The 20,300-nt window shown below is 40.8% G+C and overlaps 1 protein-coding gene across 1 annotated transcript in view; it reads right to left on the bottom strand.

The window, feature by feature from the left end:
* Positions 1-15,085, bottom strand: part of HCRTR2 (hypocretin receptor 2) — a 32,061-nt gene extending 16,976 nt beyond the window's left edge. The window contains exons 1-2 of the mRNA XM_063391842.1: positions 14,857-15,085; positions 1,148-1,326 (exon numbers count right to left, since the gene is read on the bottom strand). Of these exons, the coding sequence (XP_063247912.1) occupies positions 1,148-1,326; positions 14,857-15,085 (408 nt within the window). The remainder of the gene's footprint in view (positions 1-1,147; positions 1,327-14,856) is intronic.
* Positions 15,086-20,300: the final 5,215 nt, after the last annotated feature.

Genomic DNA, 20,300 nt, shown 5'->3' with positions numbered 1-20,300 from the left:
AAATTTAATCAACTGGAAATTTATAAAACTTTATCTAAAAAAAAGCTTTAAAAGCATCAGACAGTGAATTTTATCTTTTTTTCTTTATAGAAAAGTTTATTTGATGGTTTCTATGTTATATTAGCATACCAAAGCCATTGTTTTGCTTTGTATTTTTATGAGAACAATGAAATTCAGTATCTCATTAAAAAGTCTTTGACAAGAATCAGATTAAGGCTGACTAAGACATTTTACCTTTTATTCAATAAATGAAATAACCTATCACTTCAGTTATATTCTTTCAATTTGTGGCTTGGTGATCACTCACTTTTCAGATTTTCTTTCATTAGAATGGAAGTTTTGAAAAAAAAAGTTGTGATTTTGATTCTATCAAGTAGAGCTTATAGCTGCTGGAGAACTTTGCTTTTGACAGTGTGGCTCTTTGGCCATAGAGGTATTTTCTGCAAATATGAATTGTGCTGGAGGCACAGAGCTGATGATCTGCATACACTCTGAGTACTGCTTAATTCTTCTGAATTTTAATGACTACAAAGCCAAGCACTTGTCATTCTAGTTTGCCCAATGAGTTCATCCATACTCCTATTCTTATAAAAGGTATTTGTCAATCATTTGGATGCAAATGATTTCAAAACTAGTTAAGCCCATGGGTAAATGAGTAGAAGCAATTATTGCTTAAGGCAGACAATCTGATCAACTCCCAGTGAACCTGGATGCTTTGACACAAAATCAGTAAACACAAAAAAATCCCTTATTGCCTTCAGAAGTTGGATTCTCTGTCCTGGACACTTGCAAAGCTGTTCAGATACACACAGAGAGAATATTAATGACTTTATTTGCATTTACAGATATTTTTATAGCCTTACATCCCTTCTGAATCATAAAAAAGATCACAAAATGTAAAGAGCATCAGAAAAATGTCCCAAAAATGTATTGCTGAAGTCCAACAATCAGATACTTGAAAACCAGTCTTTAGTATGCATAATCATATTCCCAAGTGGAGCAGTCTTTTAGGCCTCAGCATGTACTCTGGGATACCTACTCAGTATCAGGTACAGACTTTCATTGGATTAGAAGTATTAGGAAGATGCTATTGTCATTTCTGGTTTTCATAACATGGGCATTGCGTACACAAACAGAAAAATAATACCTGTAGGTAGGGAATCACTTTACAGAGGGTCTGCCCAAAGAACCACGTTTCTGTGATGTCCACAACTAAAGTTGCTGGAAGACAAGTAATTGTGACCAGAATATCAGCCAGAGAAAGATTCACTATGAAATAGTTGGTGACGGTCCGCATGTGATGATTCTTCCACACTGCAAGGCAAACTGAATTTGGAGACAAGTTAGTGGGATGGAAATGACTTAGGAAATGCTTTAAGAGGAAAACATTTGACTTTGTGGAATTAAGGAAATGTTTGTGTCGTTTGTTTAACACAGAATATCCGAATATGCAGTTCAGTGCAAGAACCATGTGTTTTCTTTTAGAGTGAAAACAAAAGAGTACATGTAGAGAGATTCTTATTACACAAAGAATAACTTTCCACAGGCTGCAGTGTGAAAAATAATCCAATATACAAAGCATCTTACTTCTCTGCTAGTTAATCTTCTCTAACTACTCATACAACTGTCTTCACTTCTCTTTCAAATCATTGGCTGTAGTCTACAGCAATACACATCTATACCTGTAAAAGTTTATCTGTTTTCTTATGATAGCATGATGCTTAAATCAAATTGCTACAACACAGAATCTTGTAAACTGTACAAATATAATTTTATAAAATATTTTGCTGGATTTAATGCATCTATTACATCTGCAGAGAATGTAACAATTTTCTGGGTAACTACGATTTGAATTAAATTATTAAAAGTAATTTTTGCTGTACTAAATGTTACATTTTTGATGATGATCAAAAGCATCATGTAGTAGATGATGCATTTATAAAGGCACTTTATAAGATGTGCCTTTAAAGCTTGTTTTGTATATTTTATGTAGCTTTTTTTTCAAACAGAAAGACTTTTAGGAATGTGGCAAATCAGTCTTCAAAATCATTACACTAAATTCATAAGCTGCCAAATTAAAAATGCCATAATTAAGTCAGAGAAAGTAGCAGAAAAGTAATTTTTAAAACAATTTTGGAAGTCAAACCCTGAGGGCCTGGAGCAATCAAAAGCTTTTGAATTATTTAGATTTTTTAATTCATTCATCCAAAGATCTTTAAAAACTGATGCACAGAATTTTCCAGAAATATCACCATTCTTCTTGTAAGACAAGAATACAATTCATTGCACATCAAAGGGTCTTCCCTGCAAACAATTATTCATCCATCATGCACATTTAGATGAAGATTCAAAGTCTCCTAATCTGTCAGGATATAGCACAATGCTTAATTTAGATAATATTAAACAGATCAGAGAATGTTAAAAAATTGAGCTGAAAAGGTCCTCAAGATGTTGCCCAAATCTAAAATCGAATCTGCCAGAGTTAAGCGACTCTCTTATAGTCATGAAACTAGCTAAAACAGCTGGAAGAAAATACACAGACTTTAAGGCACATAAGCTCTTGAGATCAGATGCTTCTTTAGATCCTAAGAAGGATGATGTGCCTGAAAGCTTCTATCTATTTTCCAGTTGTATCAGTTGATCTAATAAAATATATTACTTCATTCCACAAATCTTATGTCTTTAGAGCAACAGAACTACAGCAAGACTACAACTAAGCAACTGTTGGCAAGTTTACATTTGAAAATCTGTTGTATTTGAAGATGCCACACATTACTTAAATGTGTTGCACTGTTGAATTATCTTCCAAACAAAAAAAAAAATCTTCTCTTGTCTAATCTGCTTTTATTTTGCTGCTATTTATATAACTTTTTTTTCTGCACATATGCAGGAATGAGGAAGTTTTTTCCTGCAGCAATGTTTCACATATGTAAGGAATTTTGTTACATATTTCCTCAGAACTTCAGAGCTCTTTATCTTTTACTCACAGTCATTTCTAGAACTTCTGCAACCATCCTTTTTGCTGTTCTCTGGACACTTTCAAACTGAATTGAACCTCTCTGCTGAGACAGCAGTGACCAAAACTAGCAGAATACCCTTTCAAGATCTTACCAGTGCAGTAGCAAGAGCTGAGATTGTGGTGCTGAGATTGAGGGCTACGTTTAGACACTTAGGCTAGGACACAGACAAAGGGAGAGGCTAGGTGACCTTCAGTTTCTCTAAGACCAAGTGATTTTACTATTTCCTTAAGATATAGGCTTCCAAGGTTAATTTAAAACTGTTTTTTAGATTGTTTTTTATTTAATTTCTAAGGTTCATCATCTGTTGGGATTCAACATATGTTTGTCATCTATTTTAACATATTGCAGAGAGAGCTCTGGATTCTGTAGCTTATATAAATTTAATTTCTGCTATGTATGTATCATGTTCTCATAAATGCAAATGAAAACCTCTCTACAAAGACCTTCACTGTTCTTGCACTGATTTTGAAGAGAATACAGTATACATTTCTTCTATGGTTTTCTTCCTGAATACAGAATTTCAGGTTTTCTTAGTTTTGGCCTCAGATATCTAAAAGGCAAAGCTTATAAATTAAAGGCTTAAAGGAAACATATTGATTGCATTTTCTTCCCATTTGAAAGATTCAAAGTACCTAGCAAAGTAATTATTTCTACAGAATTACATGATAATTACAAGCTAAATAATCAGAACTTTATCACTGCCACTCGTGCATGGGGTTAGCACAATTACAGTCTGATAGTGCAGAGGCAGCAACTAACTGGGAAGTAATACATTGCTGCCCCTCTGGAATTTTGTTTGCAGTGGGAAATGCAATGCTGAGGAAAAAAATGCAAAAACCATTTCACTTTAGATAATTTTAATATTTAACTACAAAAATTTGAAGATTTGGGCATTTACTTATGGCTGTTTTTTTGTCTTAGGTGCAATTCATATTGAAAGTATAGTCCTGTCTTTTACTTGGCAAAAGTTGGTATTAAAAGTTGGTATTTTCTGTACTTCTTATTTCTTTTATCAACAGGCAAAAATTAAATAAAAAGTTGTTTAAAAGTTTAGAGTTTGGCTACTTTTTTCTTATATTATGGTTTCAACAGTGCTGTGTTCTACCCAATTCAGACAAGTACATCTCTTACAGCCATGGATACCTGTGCCTAAATGTGCAAGGTTTAAGTAGATATGTATGGTCTTTGACCAGGCCTATTCCCATTCCTGTGCTAGTCCTTGTGAAAAAGACCTGAACATAAACATTATTTCTGGTAAAACAAATCCATTAAATTGACAAATATGAGGTCAATCTCACTGGCAGCCAGAAATCAATTCATAGCATTTTGCATGTTGAGTTCAAAGCTGTCTATCAGTACGAGCAAATGAAACCTTGTGATACCCCAGAGATCTAAGAATTACCATCATTTTCACTCTGACACAAAGAAAGTGAAGTGCAGAACAGAAGTGGTTAAAGGCCATACAGTAAATCAGACACAGAATGAGAAACATGGACTCCTAATTCCCTGCTGTCTACTAAACCTTCCAGATCACACTGGCTTAACACAGAGGGAATTTAGATGAACTTCAGTATTTGCTGTTCCTCAGAGTAACATAAAAGACTATGCCTCTTGTTGCTCAGGGTGTAGGAGTGTTCAGGAAAGCCAAGGTGTAGAAACTACCCCTGGATTCCACTGAATTTTATTCCATGTGGGTAGGCACCTGGAAGGTGAGAAAGCCCAGTAGTTTGCAAGCATAGAAATACAAGATAATTTCTCAGTTTATATTTCTCTGCTTATGCTAGGGTATTTCCCCGTTTGACCTCTTCTCTGCAGCATAAAACATTTCCCATTTTTTTGTGACACATAGCACAAGAGCACCTTAATCAGCTTTAAGTTTACATAAATATTTACATAATACCATAATAATTAAATATCCCAGAAACTTATTCCACCAGTGTATTAAAAAAAAAAAAAAAGAGACTGTGAAAAAAAGCCTCTGAGGAGGAAGTATTTTAAAATCAAGTCAGCTTTCTCTGCCCTCATTGCCCACTGCTGTTTGCAGTACTGTTTTTCAACCTTCATCTCAAACAAATGTTTGGAAATGTTTTCTTTCAGTGCAAGGCTAAAAAGATGTGAGGGTCTGTGACAAGATATTTGGAATAGGACAGAATGATAAAAAGTCATAAATAAGTCCTAAATGACATAAGGTTAGTTCAATACATTCCTTCCAGACTCACTCTTTCTGGGTTTATTACAGTCCAAAGTTACTCAGTAGTCTTGGACAACAGCTTCATTGATAGTGCTCTAGCAGAAAGATTCTCTAGCCTGTGTTCAAAACCTATTTTATAAACATGAAAAATAGTTTGACTACGCCACTGAATATTGTGCAGCTAGTTAAGTGTCAGAACAAAAGAATTTCATATACTTTCCGCTTGCACTCCTTTAATTACACATTTTCATCTCAGGCAGTTTCACAGAGAGGCACTCAGCTCACATAGAAACACTGAAATAACATGCTACAGAAAGGAAGTTCCATGGAGTGGAAATGCCATCTGCCTACTCAAACAGAAATAGCAGAGAGCTGTGAATTACCACTTGTCCTGAAGAGAAGAAAGGATAAGAAAGGTGGTAAAGATTCTCAGTTGGGAGTGTATTCCACCAAAAAGTACTCCACAATCATAAAATAGGAGAGCAGGCCAGCAGCAGCCTTCCTAAAAAGCCTGGGAGACACCACAGAGTTAACAGGATGCCTTTTTAGCTGGAGCACAGAAGAGGGGCCCAAACTAAGCTCTTTGGACTTCCATTAAAAAAATCTGTGAAAAGTCAAAATAATTTAACAAAACCTCAATTTAACATTACATGGAAAGCTTTTATCCAGCCTTTGATGTTCCTAGCTATAAATATGACTGAGAAAGTGGTGAAAGTGGTGTTAACATAGACACTGAAGAAAAGAGGATTAGAAAAATGAAAAAAAAAAAAAAAAAGGAGAGAAATTTAAAAAAGCAGTACTGAAGCATGCTTCTGCTGTGCATTTTTCTTACTGCTAGTGCTCTAATGCAACCTAATTACCTGTCCAATGTATTGTACTATTTTCCCTATTTTTGCTTTTGTTTTACAAAACCAGTCAGAGTTGGAGCTATTCCTGCAAGTGCAAACAGGCGGGCCAGGTTTACAAGGAGCAGCTGTATTTCTAATGGCTGTTAGAGTGTCCCAAATCCTCCATCTCACCGAGGGCACTTCCCTTTGCTTTTTCTAGACTTCAGCGGAGCTTTAAGCGAAGCACTTGCTGTTCCCACCTCTTCCACACAGTGTCAGTGAAGGCTCGGAAACCAGCTGGAGCCGCCAGGCTGAAAGCGTTTGGAAAAATTTATGGAGGCTCTCCATAAGCCAGGACAGTTCTGTGATAACGAAGCTGGTTTCTGCACCCATCCTCCAAACACTATCTCCCCTTCCCCAAAAATGTCTCACAGGAAAGTCTCAACAAGGACAAAAAATAAAAGGTTAAAATCAAAGTTAAAAATCTAAGATGGATTGCCGTTAGAAATCCATCAAGAAAGCTTCACCTCATATTTCTAAAGAAAAAAACCTTCTCTAATATGACAATATAGTGAGCTTGGTATTTTTCAGGTACAAATTTAGTCCCTGTGGTTTAGTGTCCTGAGGCATTTTAATTAGAGGCTGTAATGGTGTTTAATCAATTAGCACAGCTCATTGTATCTCAAGCGGAACATGAAAACAATACAGAGGCTCCTTGTGGTATAAAGTGCAGCAGCTGCTTGCCTCCTGGAAGATTTATGCTGTCTTGAGCATATTAAACACTGTGCTGCAGTCCTTCCACTGGTGGACTCCTGGGTCAGCTGTCAATTTATTTTATACATGTCAACCTTAAATCATTTCCCTCACACTCCAGAAGTCTTGTCAACCTCTTATTCATTGGGTTATCTTTCAATGCAACTTCATGGCCAAAATAGAAATGTAATTTCCATAACCAGCAATACCTGACATTTTCATATATAAAGGAATGACTTTATCTCTTATCTCATGTTTGATGAATAATAAATCCCAGATGGAAGTAAACAAAGAATTATCATTTTTCATACTAAACGACAATGATTTTATTTTGCTTTGGTAACTCAGTCTCACAATTGTTTGACTGAAATATCATAATATAGTCATCCAGAAGTTATTTGGAACTGATGCTCTGATTCTAAGACCTGGAAATCAGCATCTCCAAATGCATTAGGCAGAAAGCTTCTAAAAAACTCTTTCGCAGTATTTTACAACCAGTGACAAAAAAATGTGATAGAGAATAAATAATCTGTAACTCAAAACTATCTCCTAACCCACCCAGCCCAAATTGTTTTCTACTCACAATTAATTTGTTTTCCACTCACAATTAATTTGTTTTCCATATGGAATTCTTCCTCTTGTTCTCTTTTGGTGATGGGGTGGGGTGTCAAGCAACACAATCACAGAAGGTTGAAAGGAAGGCAAAGCAGATATGCCACCAAGGGGAATTCTAGAGAGCTAGAGCCCCTGTGAAAACACTGAATGTACTGCTGGAAGGAAAAATGCTGTCATCAAAACTACCTTCATTATGAACCACTCCTGATTAGGGATTTTTCTGCTTTGACTTAAAAGTCTAAAAATTAGGTGCCTAAGACTAAGCTTATTTTATTTAAGGAAGGCTCCTCATGAATCAGTAATTTCACTGATTATCTCGATTAAGGGAAGAGAAGCACTTAGAGTTGCAGAGGATATTTAATTAGGGGTTTTTGACACCGGCAATGATAACAGATGATTTAAACCAAAGCAATATCTTCTTTGCATAGGGAGACATCTAATCCTTAGGCTGTCCATCTCTTACCCACTATTAAGCTCTAAGCTCACACACTACTTCATTTTTACATAACTAGTCTTATCTGAAAGAAAGAAGACCAACACAAGACCAGGCTTACATTGAAAAGTCATAGAAAGAAAATACACTGTTTTATACAATGTTCATTATAAAGGAAATACTGAAAAAAAATCCTGTGTCTGGTAACAATGCCTGGCAGATAAAAAATGTCCTTGAATACGTGATGCAATAGCTGAAAAGACAGTCAATACTCTGAGCAAAGGAATGACACGGCCAATCAGTGAGGCAATAGCTCTTCATCAACAGGGAACATTAAATGTGTTCAAACATGTTTGAAGAAATTCTTAGAAACATGACAAAAGGAGCAGGTGGCTAGGTCATGCTCCCTATGTCTCACATATAAATAAATGCATAGGTTCCATCACACAGTAAAAATACCAAAACTGTAAAAAATGTAGTTGAACAACATAGAACTAGAACATATGAAATCCCAAAGTATTTTGCAAAATATCACCTTCAATGGAATGTACTAATGGGGAACTGTCACCCACAAAAGACAGTGAGAATCTACATAAAGCAAAACAAAACCAAACAAAAACCAGATAAAAGTAACTACTCTGCTTGCAGCAATACGTTTTCTGAGGTTTTCTACCTCCCCCGTGTTCCGTTGTACCAAAGGTTTTAAATGGACTTAGGAGTTGTGGGTTGTGGTTTACTCATGTGCTCCAGCACACTTCCCCATCTTAAGCACGGCTTAACAAGGCATTAGAGAAGAAAACAAGAACTGCATTCTGAGTACTGGAAGCTTATGTCTATGGATCACAACAGGGAGTAATAGCACAACCATCTAATTGGCACCGGATTCATTTTCTAACTCAGCCACATGACATAATTTTAGGCAATTAACAATCTAATGGAAATGGGAGTTATTAGCAGAAGATCAGCTATGCTATAAAAACAGACTGCCCAAAATGCCTGGTTTGGTCAGCTCTGGAGGAAGTGAAAGGTGCCATCACAGAGTTTTCTGAATCTAACTGTATTGATTAAGACAGAATGATTAGTTTAAAATATCCACCCTCCACACCCCAAATTATTACCAGTATTAACAGGCAAACCCAGTCATCTCTGCAGAGCTGGCTCTATTGATTGACTAGATGTTTCATAATAATATCATTACAAATAAAGCCTAAAAAAATCTTTATCCACACTTCCTCTTACAGATGGAAGAGTCAGAAATTTAGATGTCATACTGTATATGACACTATGATAAAAAGATTTCACACTTTGCTGATTCAATTTAAAGCTGCATGACATTAAAATGAAGGTGTGTTTTCACAGTTGAAATGCTGTGCAACTTTGAAAAAATATGATTCAAAAAGCATCCATCAGTCACTGCAACATGAGTTACACTAGGAAAAACCTTTCCATGTCCATGTTTGTTTCTAATGGAGATGTGAGACTTAGTGCCTTTTCTGCAGCATATACAAAGAACATACAATTCACTATGTTAATGACATGTTCCAGCAAATATCTTGCATATTATACAACTTCTGAATCTGGATCATGGATCCTCATTGTCAATATAATATTCCACAAATTGGCTAAAATCCTTGCAGTGCTACTGTGCTAAGAATCAGGAGACAGAGCACAGTTTTGTCAGAGCTGAGTGCATCCCCAGGCTCTGCAGCCTCTGACCCCTGCCCAGGAGCTGTCCATGCTGGAGGCCAGCTCTGGAACCGGGCAGCATGTAAGCTGTGGCCAGGCTTCTGGGAACAGAGCTTTTGGAGCTTTGGAGCACTCTTCTGGGAGTCGTCCTTTTGCCCCAGAGCTGCATTTAAGCTCAGGCACTCACACTAAGCTCAAGCAAAGACCAGGTTGCAAGTATGCTTTTGCCTCGCTGAATTTGATTGTAAAACTCATCCGCTGCCTTGATTTTCTGGCTTAACCTCAGACCTGTTTCATCACTATAGATTCATCTGGTGATTGCTGGGAAGTGACTGAAACCTGGTAAACATCTTCAGACCTAGCAAGCTCTCAGGCACTGTGGGGCTGTGTTGGTGATTACACTGCCCTGCCAGTCTTGCTGCTGCCCTCAGCTCCTGGCACCCCTTCCCCTGGGGAACAGCCTAGCACAGTTCTTCTCCAGCACATTCCACTCGTGAGACAGGCAGTAAGTCAGCTGCTTATGTCCAAGAAAACAAAGGAGGTTTCACTTGACACACAACACAGAAAATAAACTATGCTTTATAAACCAAAAAACATCCCAAATCCTTCAACATTTTTTTTGTTTTGAAGGATGGTGAGTAATCCTTATATAATGCAAACAGCAATGTACTTCAGTTGTTATTCAAACTCTGATATAAATTGAGCTCATACTTTCTCTATCTTAGGTAGAAAAAAATATATACATATTGTCTCCTTTCCTATGTGCTGTCTTCTTAACAATGACAAAGCCATTCTAGTCATTATTCATCCAACAGATAAAGGTGACTCTCATGCTGATATTACAAACAAAGTCCTTTCAGTGTCAGATTCCCCAAGTAATCTGAAAAAAAATGAAATGTAATAATTTAAAATGTAATTAAATGAAATATGTCTCATCTAAAGCAATGAAATAGGATTCATGAAGATCATTTAAAAGAATACATGACTCATCCAGTTCTAGCAACATAGGCATGTATGCCTAGACCTCAGTATTCACAGGATGTCTTTAACATTATAACAGAGCAGCATTTGAGAGAGTTGCCTATTCATAGGCATTGAGCAGGACTCTGGTATTACAGCCATACACAGATTTTTTTGTACTCCAGCCCTAGAAAAATCAAATGGAGGCTGTTGAACCTTATGAGTCAGACCATGAACTCTTTGAAGAAAGGAGCATAGTTGGGTCCTTACAGATCTCAGAAAAACCAGCAGTTACTGTAAAACAGATAATAAATAACACATCTATCCAGAGAAGGGTAAGTCTCACAATCTCATTCTGAGCTGGAATGAAAAACAAGCATCACCAAACTGTTTGAGTAGAGAAAGTTTCTGAGACTTCTCACTGAGGTACTGCATGGTCTCTTACCCTTGGAAGTCAGCAGTGCTGAGGACTTTCAAGCTGGGCACTGGCAGTCTGTATGGGCCAAAGATTTCAGCTCCTGCCAGCTCTGGGAAGGCCTGCCAAGAAGCCCAGCAGCCCAGCTGGTGGCATGCCAGAAGGTTACTTGTTTTGCCTTCAGTCTTTGATCAAACCAAGTGATCTCTGCTGTACATTTTCATTTTGATGAATGCACGTTCCCTGAGAGAAACCGTTTCTTTAGTAAAATCCTGACCCAGATGAATGAATAACTTCAACAAGGGTCATTTGCATTATTCATATGTATAAACAGAGTTAAATATATGTAGTTGTCCATTACCTTCCAATCCCTTGTAGTCTTACTCCAGTTATTAACTACTGCAACTGATCAGCCTGGAAAGGCATCAGTAACCAGAGACCTCCAGACATCCTAAAAATACCTTTTCCTCTTTAATAATCTAGTTTCCTATTTTCAAACAATGTGTTTAATGACATGTTTTCAAATAAGGATGAAAAAGGTTTTTACAGTCAACATACATTCTACATTAAGATGTCCTATGTTTTGCACTAGATGTGCAAAGGAATTTCAAAAGTTTCATTGCTCTGCAGTAGTAAAGAAAATTTTTGGTCTTATTTACAAAACAGAAATTCCTCACCCTTCACACTTGTTCTGCTTCTAGTGATAAATAGTGACTAAGTGAAGAAGATATACAAATAAATCTTCATACTGATATTGTCATCTAGAGTTCAGATTCCCTGAATGTACATGTACATATGCCATAAAATCATCTTAAAATTGGTTTCTTTTCCTTGACTTACACCGAAATACCTGGTGAGCTGCCAATCCAGGCATACAGGAGAGTCATTGACATTGGAGCACTTTGTGTGCAACACTGAAACCTGCATTCAAATAGAGCCACTTGCTAATGTTTTTCACCTTAGTTGGTTTGTGCAGAAGCTCAGACAGTCTGTGACAACTTTCCTTATTAAATTGAAAGCTAAATAGCAACGCAGACATTGTTATATGCTATTATTAGTGGAATTCCTGCTGTGTATCTCACTCAAGAACCCAACAGATGTCATTCAAAGTTCGAGTTTCTGATTCTACCCTTGGTTGTTAATTAACTGTCAGAATGCTTCAATCCCATTTATTACTAACATCTAAGGGATGTGCTGTGCCTTCCACTGGCACAGATACAATTTCTCGGACAATCCTTATCCCATGTAGTTCACAAACCAAAATGAAAGCAGAAATGTAATTTTCAGCACTACACATGGAAAGGGAGGGTTTTTCCCTGTTTGCTTAAGTGTTGTTTGAATAGGACATGTTAAAAATAGAACCAAGGCATTGACTCCACATGCCATGAGTTCTGCAACACTGGGCAAACATAAGCAAAGGAACGCAATGTATCATTAAGGATGATACTATGAAGCATCAAGGATGATACTATGAAGCGCTAGCAGCCCCTAACACTCTCTTTAGAAGCTCTTCTACTGTTCTTAGAGAAGGTCCGTGACTAAATCCCAGATTAACATTGAATATGGATTTTTCAAGCAGCAGAAATCAATTTCTCAGAGATATCAACACATACACAATCTGATCTACATCAGATTTCACTGGTAATAAAAGTTCCTCAAAAATGCCTTTGCAAAGAGCATTAGATCACATCCATTTCTCTCCTCAGAATCACAGGAGCCTGCAATCAGTGCAGTGTGAGCTTTCTTGAATAAAGATGAGACAGTATTCAGCTACCAAGCACCTGCAGACACCACAAACAGTTCACCCATAAAAAAAACCAGCAATATGGAGCAAATAGCTTAAGGAGGATCACAGGACCATTTAGGTTGGAAAAGACCTTTAAGATCATTGAGTCCAGCTGTAAAGCTGAATTATCTACTCTAGGATTTACTGTGACTTAAAGGAGTGGATAGAAATATTTTCAGGTTCTTCTCTGTCCGTTTTAAGACCGGTATTTGCTGCCATGTACTGCAGCTTGGAGAGGGATATTTCAGAGGACAAGAATGTTTTACTGGGCATTCCATCCAGTAAAAGAAACAGTGGAGGACAGCCAGATGCCAGTTTCCATCCCGAGCAAAGAGTTAATGTACACAAATGCAAGGATAGAACAGCTACACACCCCCACTGGTATCATCTTTATTTGTGAGTGCACAGAGAGGAAAAGTTTTCTCCTCCTGAGTTCAGAGGGGGAAAGGGTAAAGAGGGTGAAAGCTCCTACAGCTGAAGATTTGACCTTGAATCTTTACAGGTGAGAGGACAGCTTGTCTACAGTATCGGTGGAGGATAACAGGTAAGCACAGCTGGTTCTCCTAAAATAGTCTTTGCTCAAAATCAGGAAGAAGGATAGCTTTTGTCCTAGTTTAAAATAAAGCCTCTTTTCCAGGGCTGTTATTTTTACACTGTCAATTAAGCTGGCTGCCGAGCAATGGACTGAGCAAACGTGCACACAGGCACTTATTGCAAGGCTACAGAATTACTTTAAAAAACATTTTAAAAACTAAATTAAAAAGCAGCATCAGTTCGTTGAATTTTTAAAAAGTGCCTTTAAAAATATTGCCTTCGGCTGCAGTCTCATTTGCATTTCACTTCGGGAAGCCTGTAGAGTTTGCAGTGACAGCCTTGTCACGCACAATTCCTTCTGAAAAACATGAATGAAGGACCCGTATGGCGGGGCGGGCCCAGCGCTCCGTTCACGGCAGAATCACAGGGCTGGACACCGGGAATGCCAATGGCCGTGTCCTAGCCCAGGCGCTCCTCCTGGCGGGGCCACGCCGCGTCCATTCACAAACGCAGGACCGCTGAGGGGCAGCGCCTCCTCCGCTCCCCCGGCCACCCGCAGCCCGGGAAGGGGCACGGCCGCGGGGAGAGGGGCACGGCACCCCGGCGAGAGGGGCACGGCACCCCGGGGAGAGGGGCACGGCACCCCGGGGAGAGGGGCACGGCACCCCGGGGAGGGGCACGGCCGCCCCGGGCGGGTGTGTGCACACGCGTGGTCGCGCTCCCGTGCACCAGCACCAGCGCCTGTTCCGACAGCCCGGCGAGAGCGCCCGCCGTGGGCGGCAGCGGGCTCGGGGAGCGAACAGGGGCGATGGGGGGCAGCGGGCGGGCTGCTGACGGGCGGGCTGCTGACGGCCGGACCCTCCTGCCGCTCCCACACACCGCTCCCGCCCCAGCCCACCCGTGCCCTCCGTCCCTTCACTATCCTCATCTCTCCGCCACACTCCAGCGCCCCTACCGCTGCCTTCGAGGCCCCGCCGCCTCCTTCAAGGATGAATGGAAGCGGGAGGAGGCGGGCTCCAGGGGAGGCACCGCCCGCCTCGCTGCCTCAATGAGCGCTCGGGAGGGGCCGCCTCGCCCCCGCCCCGTCCCCGCTCCGCTCCAGCCGCGGGGGACGGAGCGGGCGCTGCGCCGCCGGGAAGGAGCCGCGCGTTCCGCGCCCGCCGCCCCCGAGGCACACGGCCGGCTCCTGACACGGGCCGGGCTCCGCCCCAGTCCCAGCTCCCCGTCTGTGTCCTGGAGAACCTCCCCGAGCTCGATATCCCCTGCGCCGGGCCGGGGCTGCCTCCTCCCGAGCGGGCTGAGGGGCGGAGCCGCCCCGTTTCGGGAGGTTCAGCACCGGGGCGGGGGACAGGGGCGGGAGCCGGAGGCAGCAGCGCCGTCCGCCGCCTTGCCGCCCCGGTGCGCTCCGCGCCCGCTCCCGGGCCCGGCCCCGGAGGCAGCGGCCGCTGCGCAGCCCCTCGCCCGCGCAGGGAGAGCGGCTCTTACGGCCCCTGCCCGCAGCCTGAACTTTCCCCCTCCGCCGGGGGCTGCCTCCCTTCCACTGGGGTGTGCCAAACCCAACCCGGCTTCCAGCCACCCTCCGTGCAAAACCCATCTCGGGAAGGGAGAAGGGGAAGTTTTGGGGAGCCCGACTCACCCAAGACGTTCCCGATGAGCGCCACAATGAAGACGACGATGTAGCCAGCGATTAGCGCCCATTCATATTCCTTGGGATGCAAATACTCCTTCCAGAGATATCGCAGGAACTCCTCATCATCGTAGTCGGAGGAAGGAGTTAAAAGAGCCTCACGCGTTTCATTTAGTTCCGACCCACTCGTCCAATTCCTGTACGGAGGGGAACCATCCTCTGGTTGAATCCCGGACATTCCTAGTGGTTGTTCCGGAGGCTGGGAGAAAAAAACAACAACCAACAAACCCAAACCCAGACCCTCTCAGAGCATCCGAGCTTTCTCCCGCCCGTCCATCGAGGCTTGTGGTTGCCAGTGCGAAAAGCGGGGTGTGGGGAGAAAAATGACGCGGGAACTTACGGGAACCAATGCGGGAACAGGCTGGGGATCCGCGTCGGTCCCCAACCCGCCCTGACGAGCCTTTTCCCCGGCCGGGCAAGGGGCGCAGCGCTCCCCGCGGAGGCTGCACCCCCTGCACCGTCGCGGAAAAGGCTGGTCGGGCTAGGTCTGCGTGCCTCAGGTGCCAGAGTGCGCCCGCCCCCGCTGGAAAAGTCACGTCCGTTTCAGACGATCTCGATTTTTGTTCCCCAACCCATGCACACGCACCGCCCCCCCGCATCTCTGCATGCCTCCCCCCCTCTTCCTCCCCCCCCTTCAGCTCGTCCCCAGCTCCTCATCTCTCCCCTTAACCCCACTTCCAGCTTGCCCATCCCTCTTCTGACTCCTCCTCGGTTTCTTTCTCACCCTCTCTTGCACAAGCACTCCCCTTTAGACTTTTCTCCATTAGATTCCAGATATATTCAAGATATTTGTAAATTAAGCGCTGTGGAGGGCTGCAGTGGGAGGAAGCGCAGGGTTAAAGGAGCCATTAAAAAGGAGCCAGTGGCTAATGAGGCTGTCTCATTTCTGTGCTGCTTTGAAAGTTAGGCTAAAACGGGAACCCTGTGGGTTTCCCAACACCAGTGGGAAAATCCCTAAGAGAGCTGAGCAGATAAATGTGAGGTTTCATTGGATTTGAAGGTTGTGAGACCTCACTGTAGCTTGAGTTTAGCATGCATTCACTGCACTGAGGTTGTCTCAAACATCCAGCTTGGGATCTCAGTACATCAGCTACCCCTCAGCTATTCTGAAATGGGCTCAGCTGGCAGAAGGGAGCTCATGAGAACCCAGAGTGCTAGTTAAACAGCATGATAGGTTTCCTGGCTTCTGATCATTACTTCTTGAAATATTTTCATGCTTTGCCAAGTGTACAATCTCTGAAAGAGAAGGGATAGGTCTGTACTTGTCCCTCCCTGACTGATAAAATCCCCTCTTTTTCAGGCAATCTGTTAATTTCATATCTGAATAATTTAATGAGTCTGATAAAAGTGCCATATCTACTGTGACATGGCACAGCTAGCTCAGTTGAGCATTTCAGTGCAGGGTCTGCACCTCCATAGAAATGGAGGAAGTATTATGATGTGACTCTACTCCAACACAAGCATAATAGAGAGGCAGATTTTCATTCGTTAACACTGTGCATAGATTCCTTAGCTCTAGACAGTACCTTAGGCTACCCAATTGCTTTTTATCGATATACAGCCTTCTGTATGACCTTCTAAGTTCAACACAGCATACCTACACCTGGAATACCTCCTCCTGTTTCTACAAACCTACTTGCTTTGCTTTAGCTCCTTTTAAAACAAAGAAAAAATTTCTTTCCTATTCCACAGGGAACTTGAGTGAACCTTTTAGTCTAAATACATTATGTAATATACTCAGATTTACAAATAGGATCCGCATCTGTCTTACATAAATTAGAAAGGTAGAGTTTGAAAACGCCATAAACAAATATTAGATACTCTGTAGTTAACAAAAATACCTAAGGTTATATTAGTTGAGGTATGAATATTGAGAAGTGATTTAAACACTCCTGATGTTGTGGGAATGTAGGGTTACTTGGTACACAAAAGAGACCTATTTAAGGAAAGAATCTTGTCATGGTCTTTGCTAGTGGCAAAGAGATTTAGAGAATGACCAATAAATAACACACATTTATACTCATGCTCCAGCTTGTTTCATCTGCTAAAATGTTTGTATCTTATTCCACAATTTGCTTCCAAGTTGCCAAAAAATCAAGTAACTTTTTTTGATGTAGAGTTTCTTCCTCTGTCACCAATAGTGACCCAGCTCTAGTGCTGAATGCAGATCTGAGGTCCCCAGTACAGGAGGGACATCAACCTTTTGGAGTCAGTTTAGAGGAGGGCTATCAAGGTGATCAGAGGGATGAAGCACCTCTCCTATCTGGAAAGGTTAAAAGAATTGGGATTGTTCAGGCTGGAAAAGAGATGGCTTAGGGGTGACTTATTGTAGCTTCCCAGCATCTGAAAAGAGCCTACAAGAAAGATGGAGAGGGACTTTTTACAAAAGTATGCAGTGATAAGACAAGATGGGGAGTGGATTTAACCTGAAAGAGTAGGTTTATACCAGACATTAGGGAGAAGTTGTTTACCATGAGGGTGGTGAGGAACTGGAATAGGCTGCCCAGAGAAGCATGGGTGTCCCATTCCCGGAAGTCTTCAAGGCCAGGTTGGATGGACCTTTGAACAACCTTGTCTGCTGGAAGGTTCCTTGCCTGTAGTAGAGGGGTTGGGAATAGATGATCCTAAAGTCCCTTCCATTCCAACCCAAGCTGTTCTATGATTCCTATGTAAGTATATAAGAATGGAATTTAAAAGGTATAAATATTTGGAAACAACATGAATTTGTGAAAAAACTTTTCATAAGACTCATTATTTTTTCCATGAGATTACAAATTTCATCAATAATTACATAAATAATAGATTATGCAGATTAATTAGCTGCCTAAATTTGGTATTCCTAGAGAATGGGAAGACATTTGCTTTGATTGATACCACACATTCTGATTAAGGAGCAGGCTAGTAAAAAAATCAATGTAGCACACATTATAAAGATTAAAAATGGGTTAGCAAACAGATCCCAGAACAAAAAGGTAGACAAAGAATCGTTGCTGAACCTATGCATTGCTGCTGTCAGTTCTTGGTTCTGTTGTACTCATTCTTCAGTGACCTTGAAGAAGCTGGCAGGTGACCCAAAGATCAGGTGTAATCAGCTAAACACATGCTCTCATCACAAATCTGCAGCCAGAAAGCTTCATGTGATCCTTGGTTGTATGACTGAGTGTACCTGTGGAAACAGATTACGTTTTAAAGTATGAGTGAAACTTAACTTAGTAAAAATGTTCACCATGTACAAAACTCTACTACGAAGGAAATGGTTTTCAAATGAAGCCATTTCTGCTATGCATTTTAAAATCAAAATCAAATGTCTTTCAAAAAAATCAGTGCTAGATGAGATGAGAATTAATTCAGAAAAATCACATGACATGGAATGCAAGAGGTCAGACTAGATGATTATGGTTGTCCCCCTCTGGCTTTCTAATTTGTGAAAGTGTGTTAGCTAAATCAATTCCCTTGATGAATTTTGGTTCTGATTTATCTTTTCTTTTAATGATACTCTATCCTCATCAAGCTTGGTGCAACAGTTTAAATCTGTTCCTTTCATATGGAAGTGTACAGCAAATGAGCAAATATTCAAAATTATGTAATTCTTATTTTAACTGGTTTTTGTTGTTTTTTGGGGTTTTTTTTCCCCACTTCAAAGCCTGCCTAGCATGTGGTTTTACAAACTTCTATAACCAAAGAATATACTGGTGACACAGCACTTAAAAGAAGCTAAAATTCAAGGGTATATCTATTAACCTTCTTATCTCTGGAGAGTACTGTCTGGTACTTTATTTAGCTAAAAGGTTCACATACATTGATATCTCTTCTAATCCATAACTTTCCATCACTAATCCAAAAATACTGAGATTAAATTACCAGCCCTAGAAGATATGTCTTCTGGCTTTCAATATCACTTATTATATGATATTAGACCATGTGAATATAAATCAAATAGAATTTTATGCTTTGTTGCATCTGATAGCTCACAGGAACTGACATTCATAGAGAATAAACAAATCTTACTTCAGCATCCAAGTTTATTGCTTTGTCAAACACATTTCCCCCTCCATAACCATAATTTTATTGAAGACCTTCATTTTTATTAATCATACAAATAGGCAGCATTTTTTCTTCTGTTAGAGACTAGCCCTTTCATTTAAAAATCTATTTCATTCAGAGGATTAGTTCCATAGTAGTCAAATACCATATTATATTATGAGCCTTTTCCTCAGGTTAGAATTAATTTTGAAATTTTTGCAACTTGGTTTAAGAGGCAGCTCAGCTGGGGAGTTTCTGTTCTGCCTTTGTTGAACATTTTACCAGGTGATTTTGTTATTGGGAAGCAAACCACATGAACACAAGCACTTGAGACAGACTGCTGTGTTGGCAGTAGAGAGAGATTATGTAAATGCCTTCCTTCCTTCCTTCCTTCCTTCCTTCCTTCCTTCCTTCCTTCCTTCCTTCCTTCCTTCCTTCCTTCCTTCCTTCCTTCCTTCCTTCCTTCCTTCCTTCCTTCCTTCCTTCCTTCCTTCCTTCCTTCCTTCCTTCCTTCCTTCCTTCCTTCCTTCCTTCCTTCCTTCCTTCCTTCCTTCCTTCCTTCCTTCCTTCCTTCCTTCCTTCCTTCCTTCCTTCCTTCCTTCCTTCCTTCCTTCCTTCCTTCCTTCCTTCCTTCCTTCCTTCCTTCCTTCCTTCCTTCCTTCCTTCCTTCCTTCCTTCCTTCCTTCCTTCCTTCCTTCCTTCCTTCCTTCCTTCCTTCCTTCCTTCCTTCCTTCCTTCCTTCCTTCCTTCCTTCCTTCCTTCCTTCCTTCCTTCCTTCCTTCCTTCCTTCCTTCCTTCCATGTAACAGCTTTTTTCTGTTCCTGTCTCTCTCATGAAACATGCCCCTGAGAGTAGAAAACCACCAGCCTAATGTTTATTTACTAGAGTCATCGTGGCCAGTCAAATTCCAGACTTTTTCCATGAAGATCCTCTGGTAGCTTTCTCCTACAATGTTATTTCAAGGCGGAAGTGCTGCTCCCTGGCAGCAGTACCAAGTGGTTTCTAAGAAGCAGATGGGCTATTATCAACTAAATAATGAAGACAATAAATGAGCAAGTAGAAACAAGCTAAGAGCAAGAAAGGAAGACTGAAAGAAAAAGCCAGGGTTAGAAATCTATACAGCCATAAAATTCATTGATAAGGGTAGTGGCCATCAGGCAGCGAGGTGAAAAGGACCACAAAAGAAAAATAGATACTTTACTGTATTTTTTGTGAACAGAATTAACTAATCAGTTATCCTTATAAGTAAACTTAATGAAGTTCCATCACAAAATGCATTTGCAGCACCCTGTTCCCTTTAGGTCAGTTCTTGTCTTAGCATCAATTCAGTGACGAATTGTAGGTTAAAGATTCAAAACTAATTTTAGCAT

The sequence above is a fragment of the Prinia subflava genome, chromosome 2 (genome assembly GCF_021018805.1).
Source record: "Prinia subflava isolate CZ2003 ecotype Zambia chromosome 2, Cam_Psub_1.2, whole genome shotgun sequence".
Taxonomy (NCBI): Eukaryota; Metazoa; Chordata; class Aves; order Passeriformes; family Cisticolidae; genus Prinia; species Prinia subflava.
This window is presented reverse-complemented; position numbering and strand designations above follow the sequence as displayed.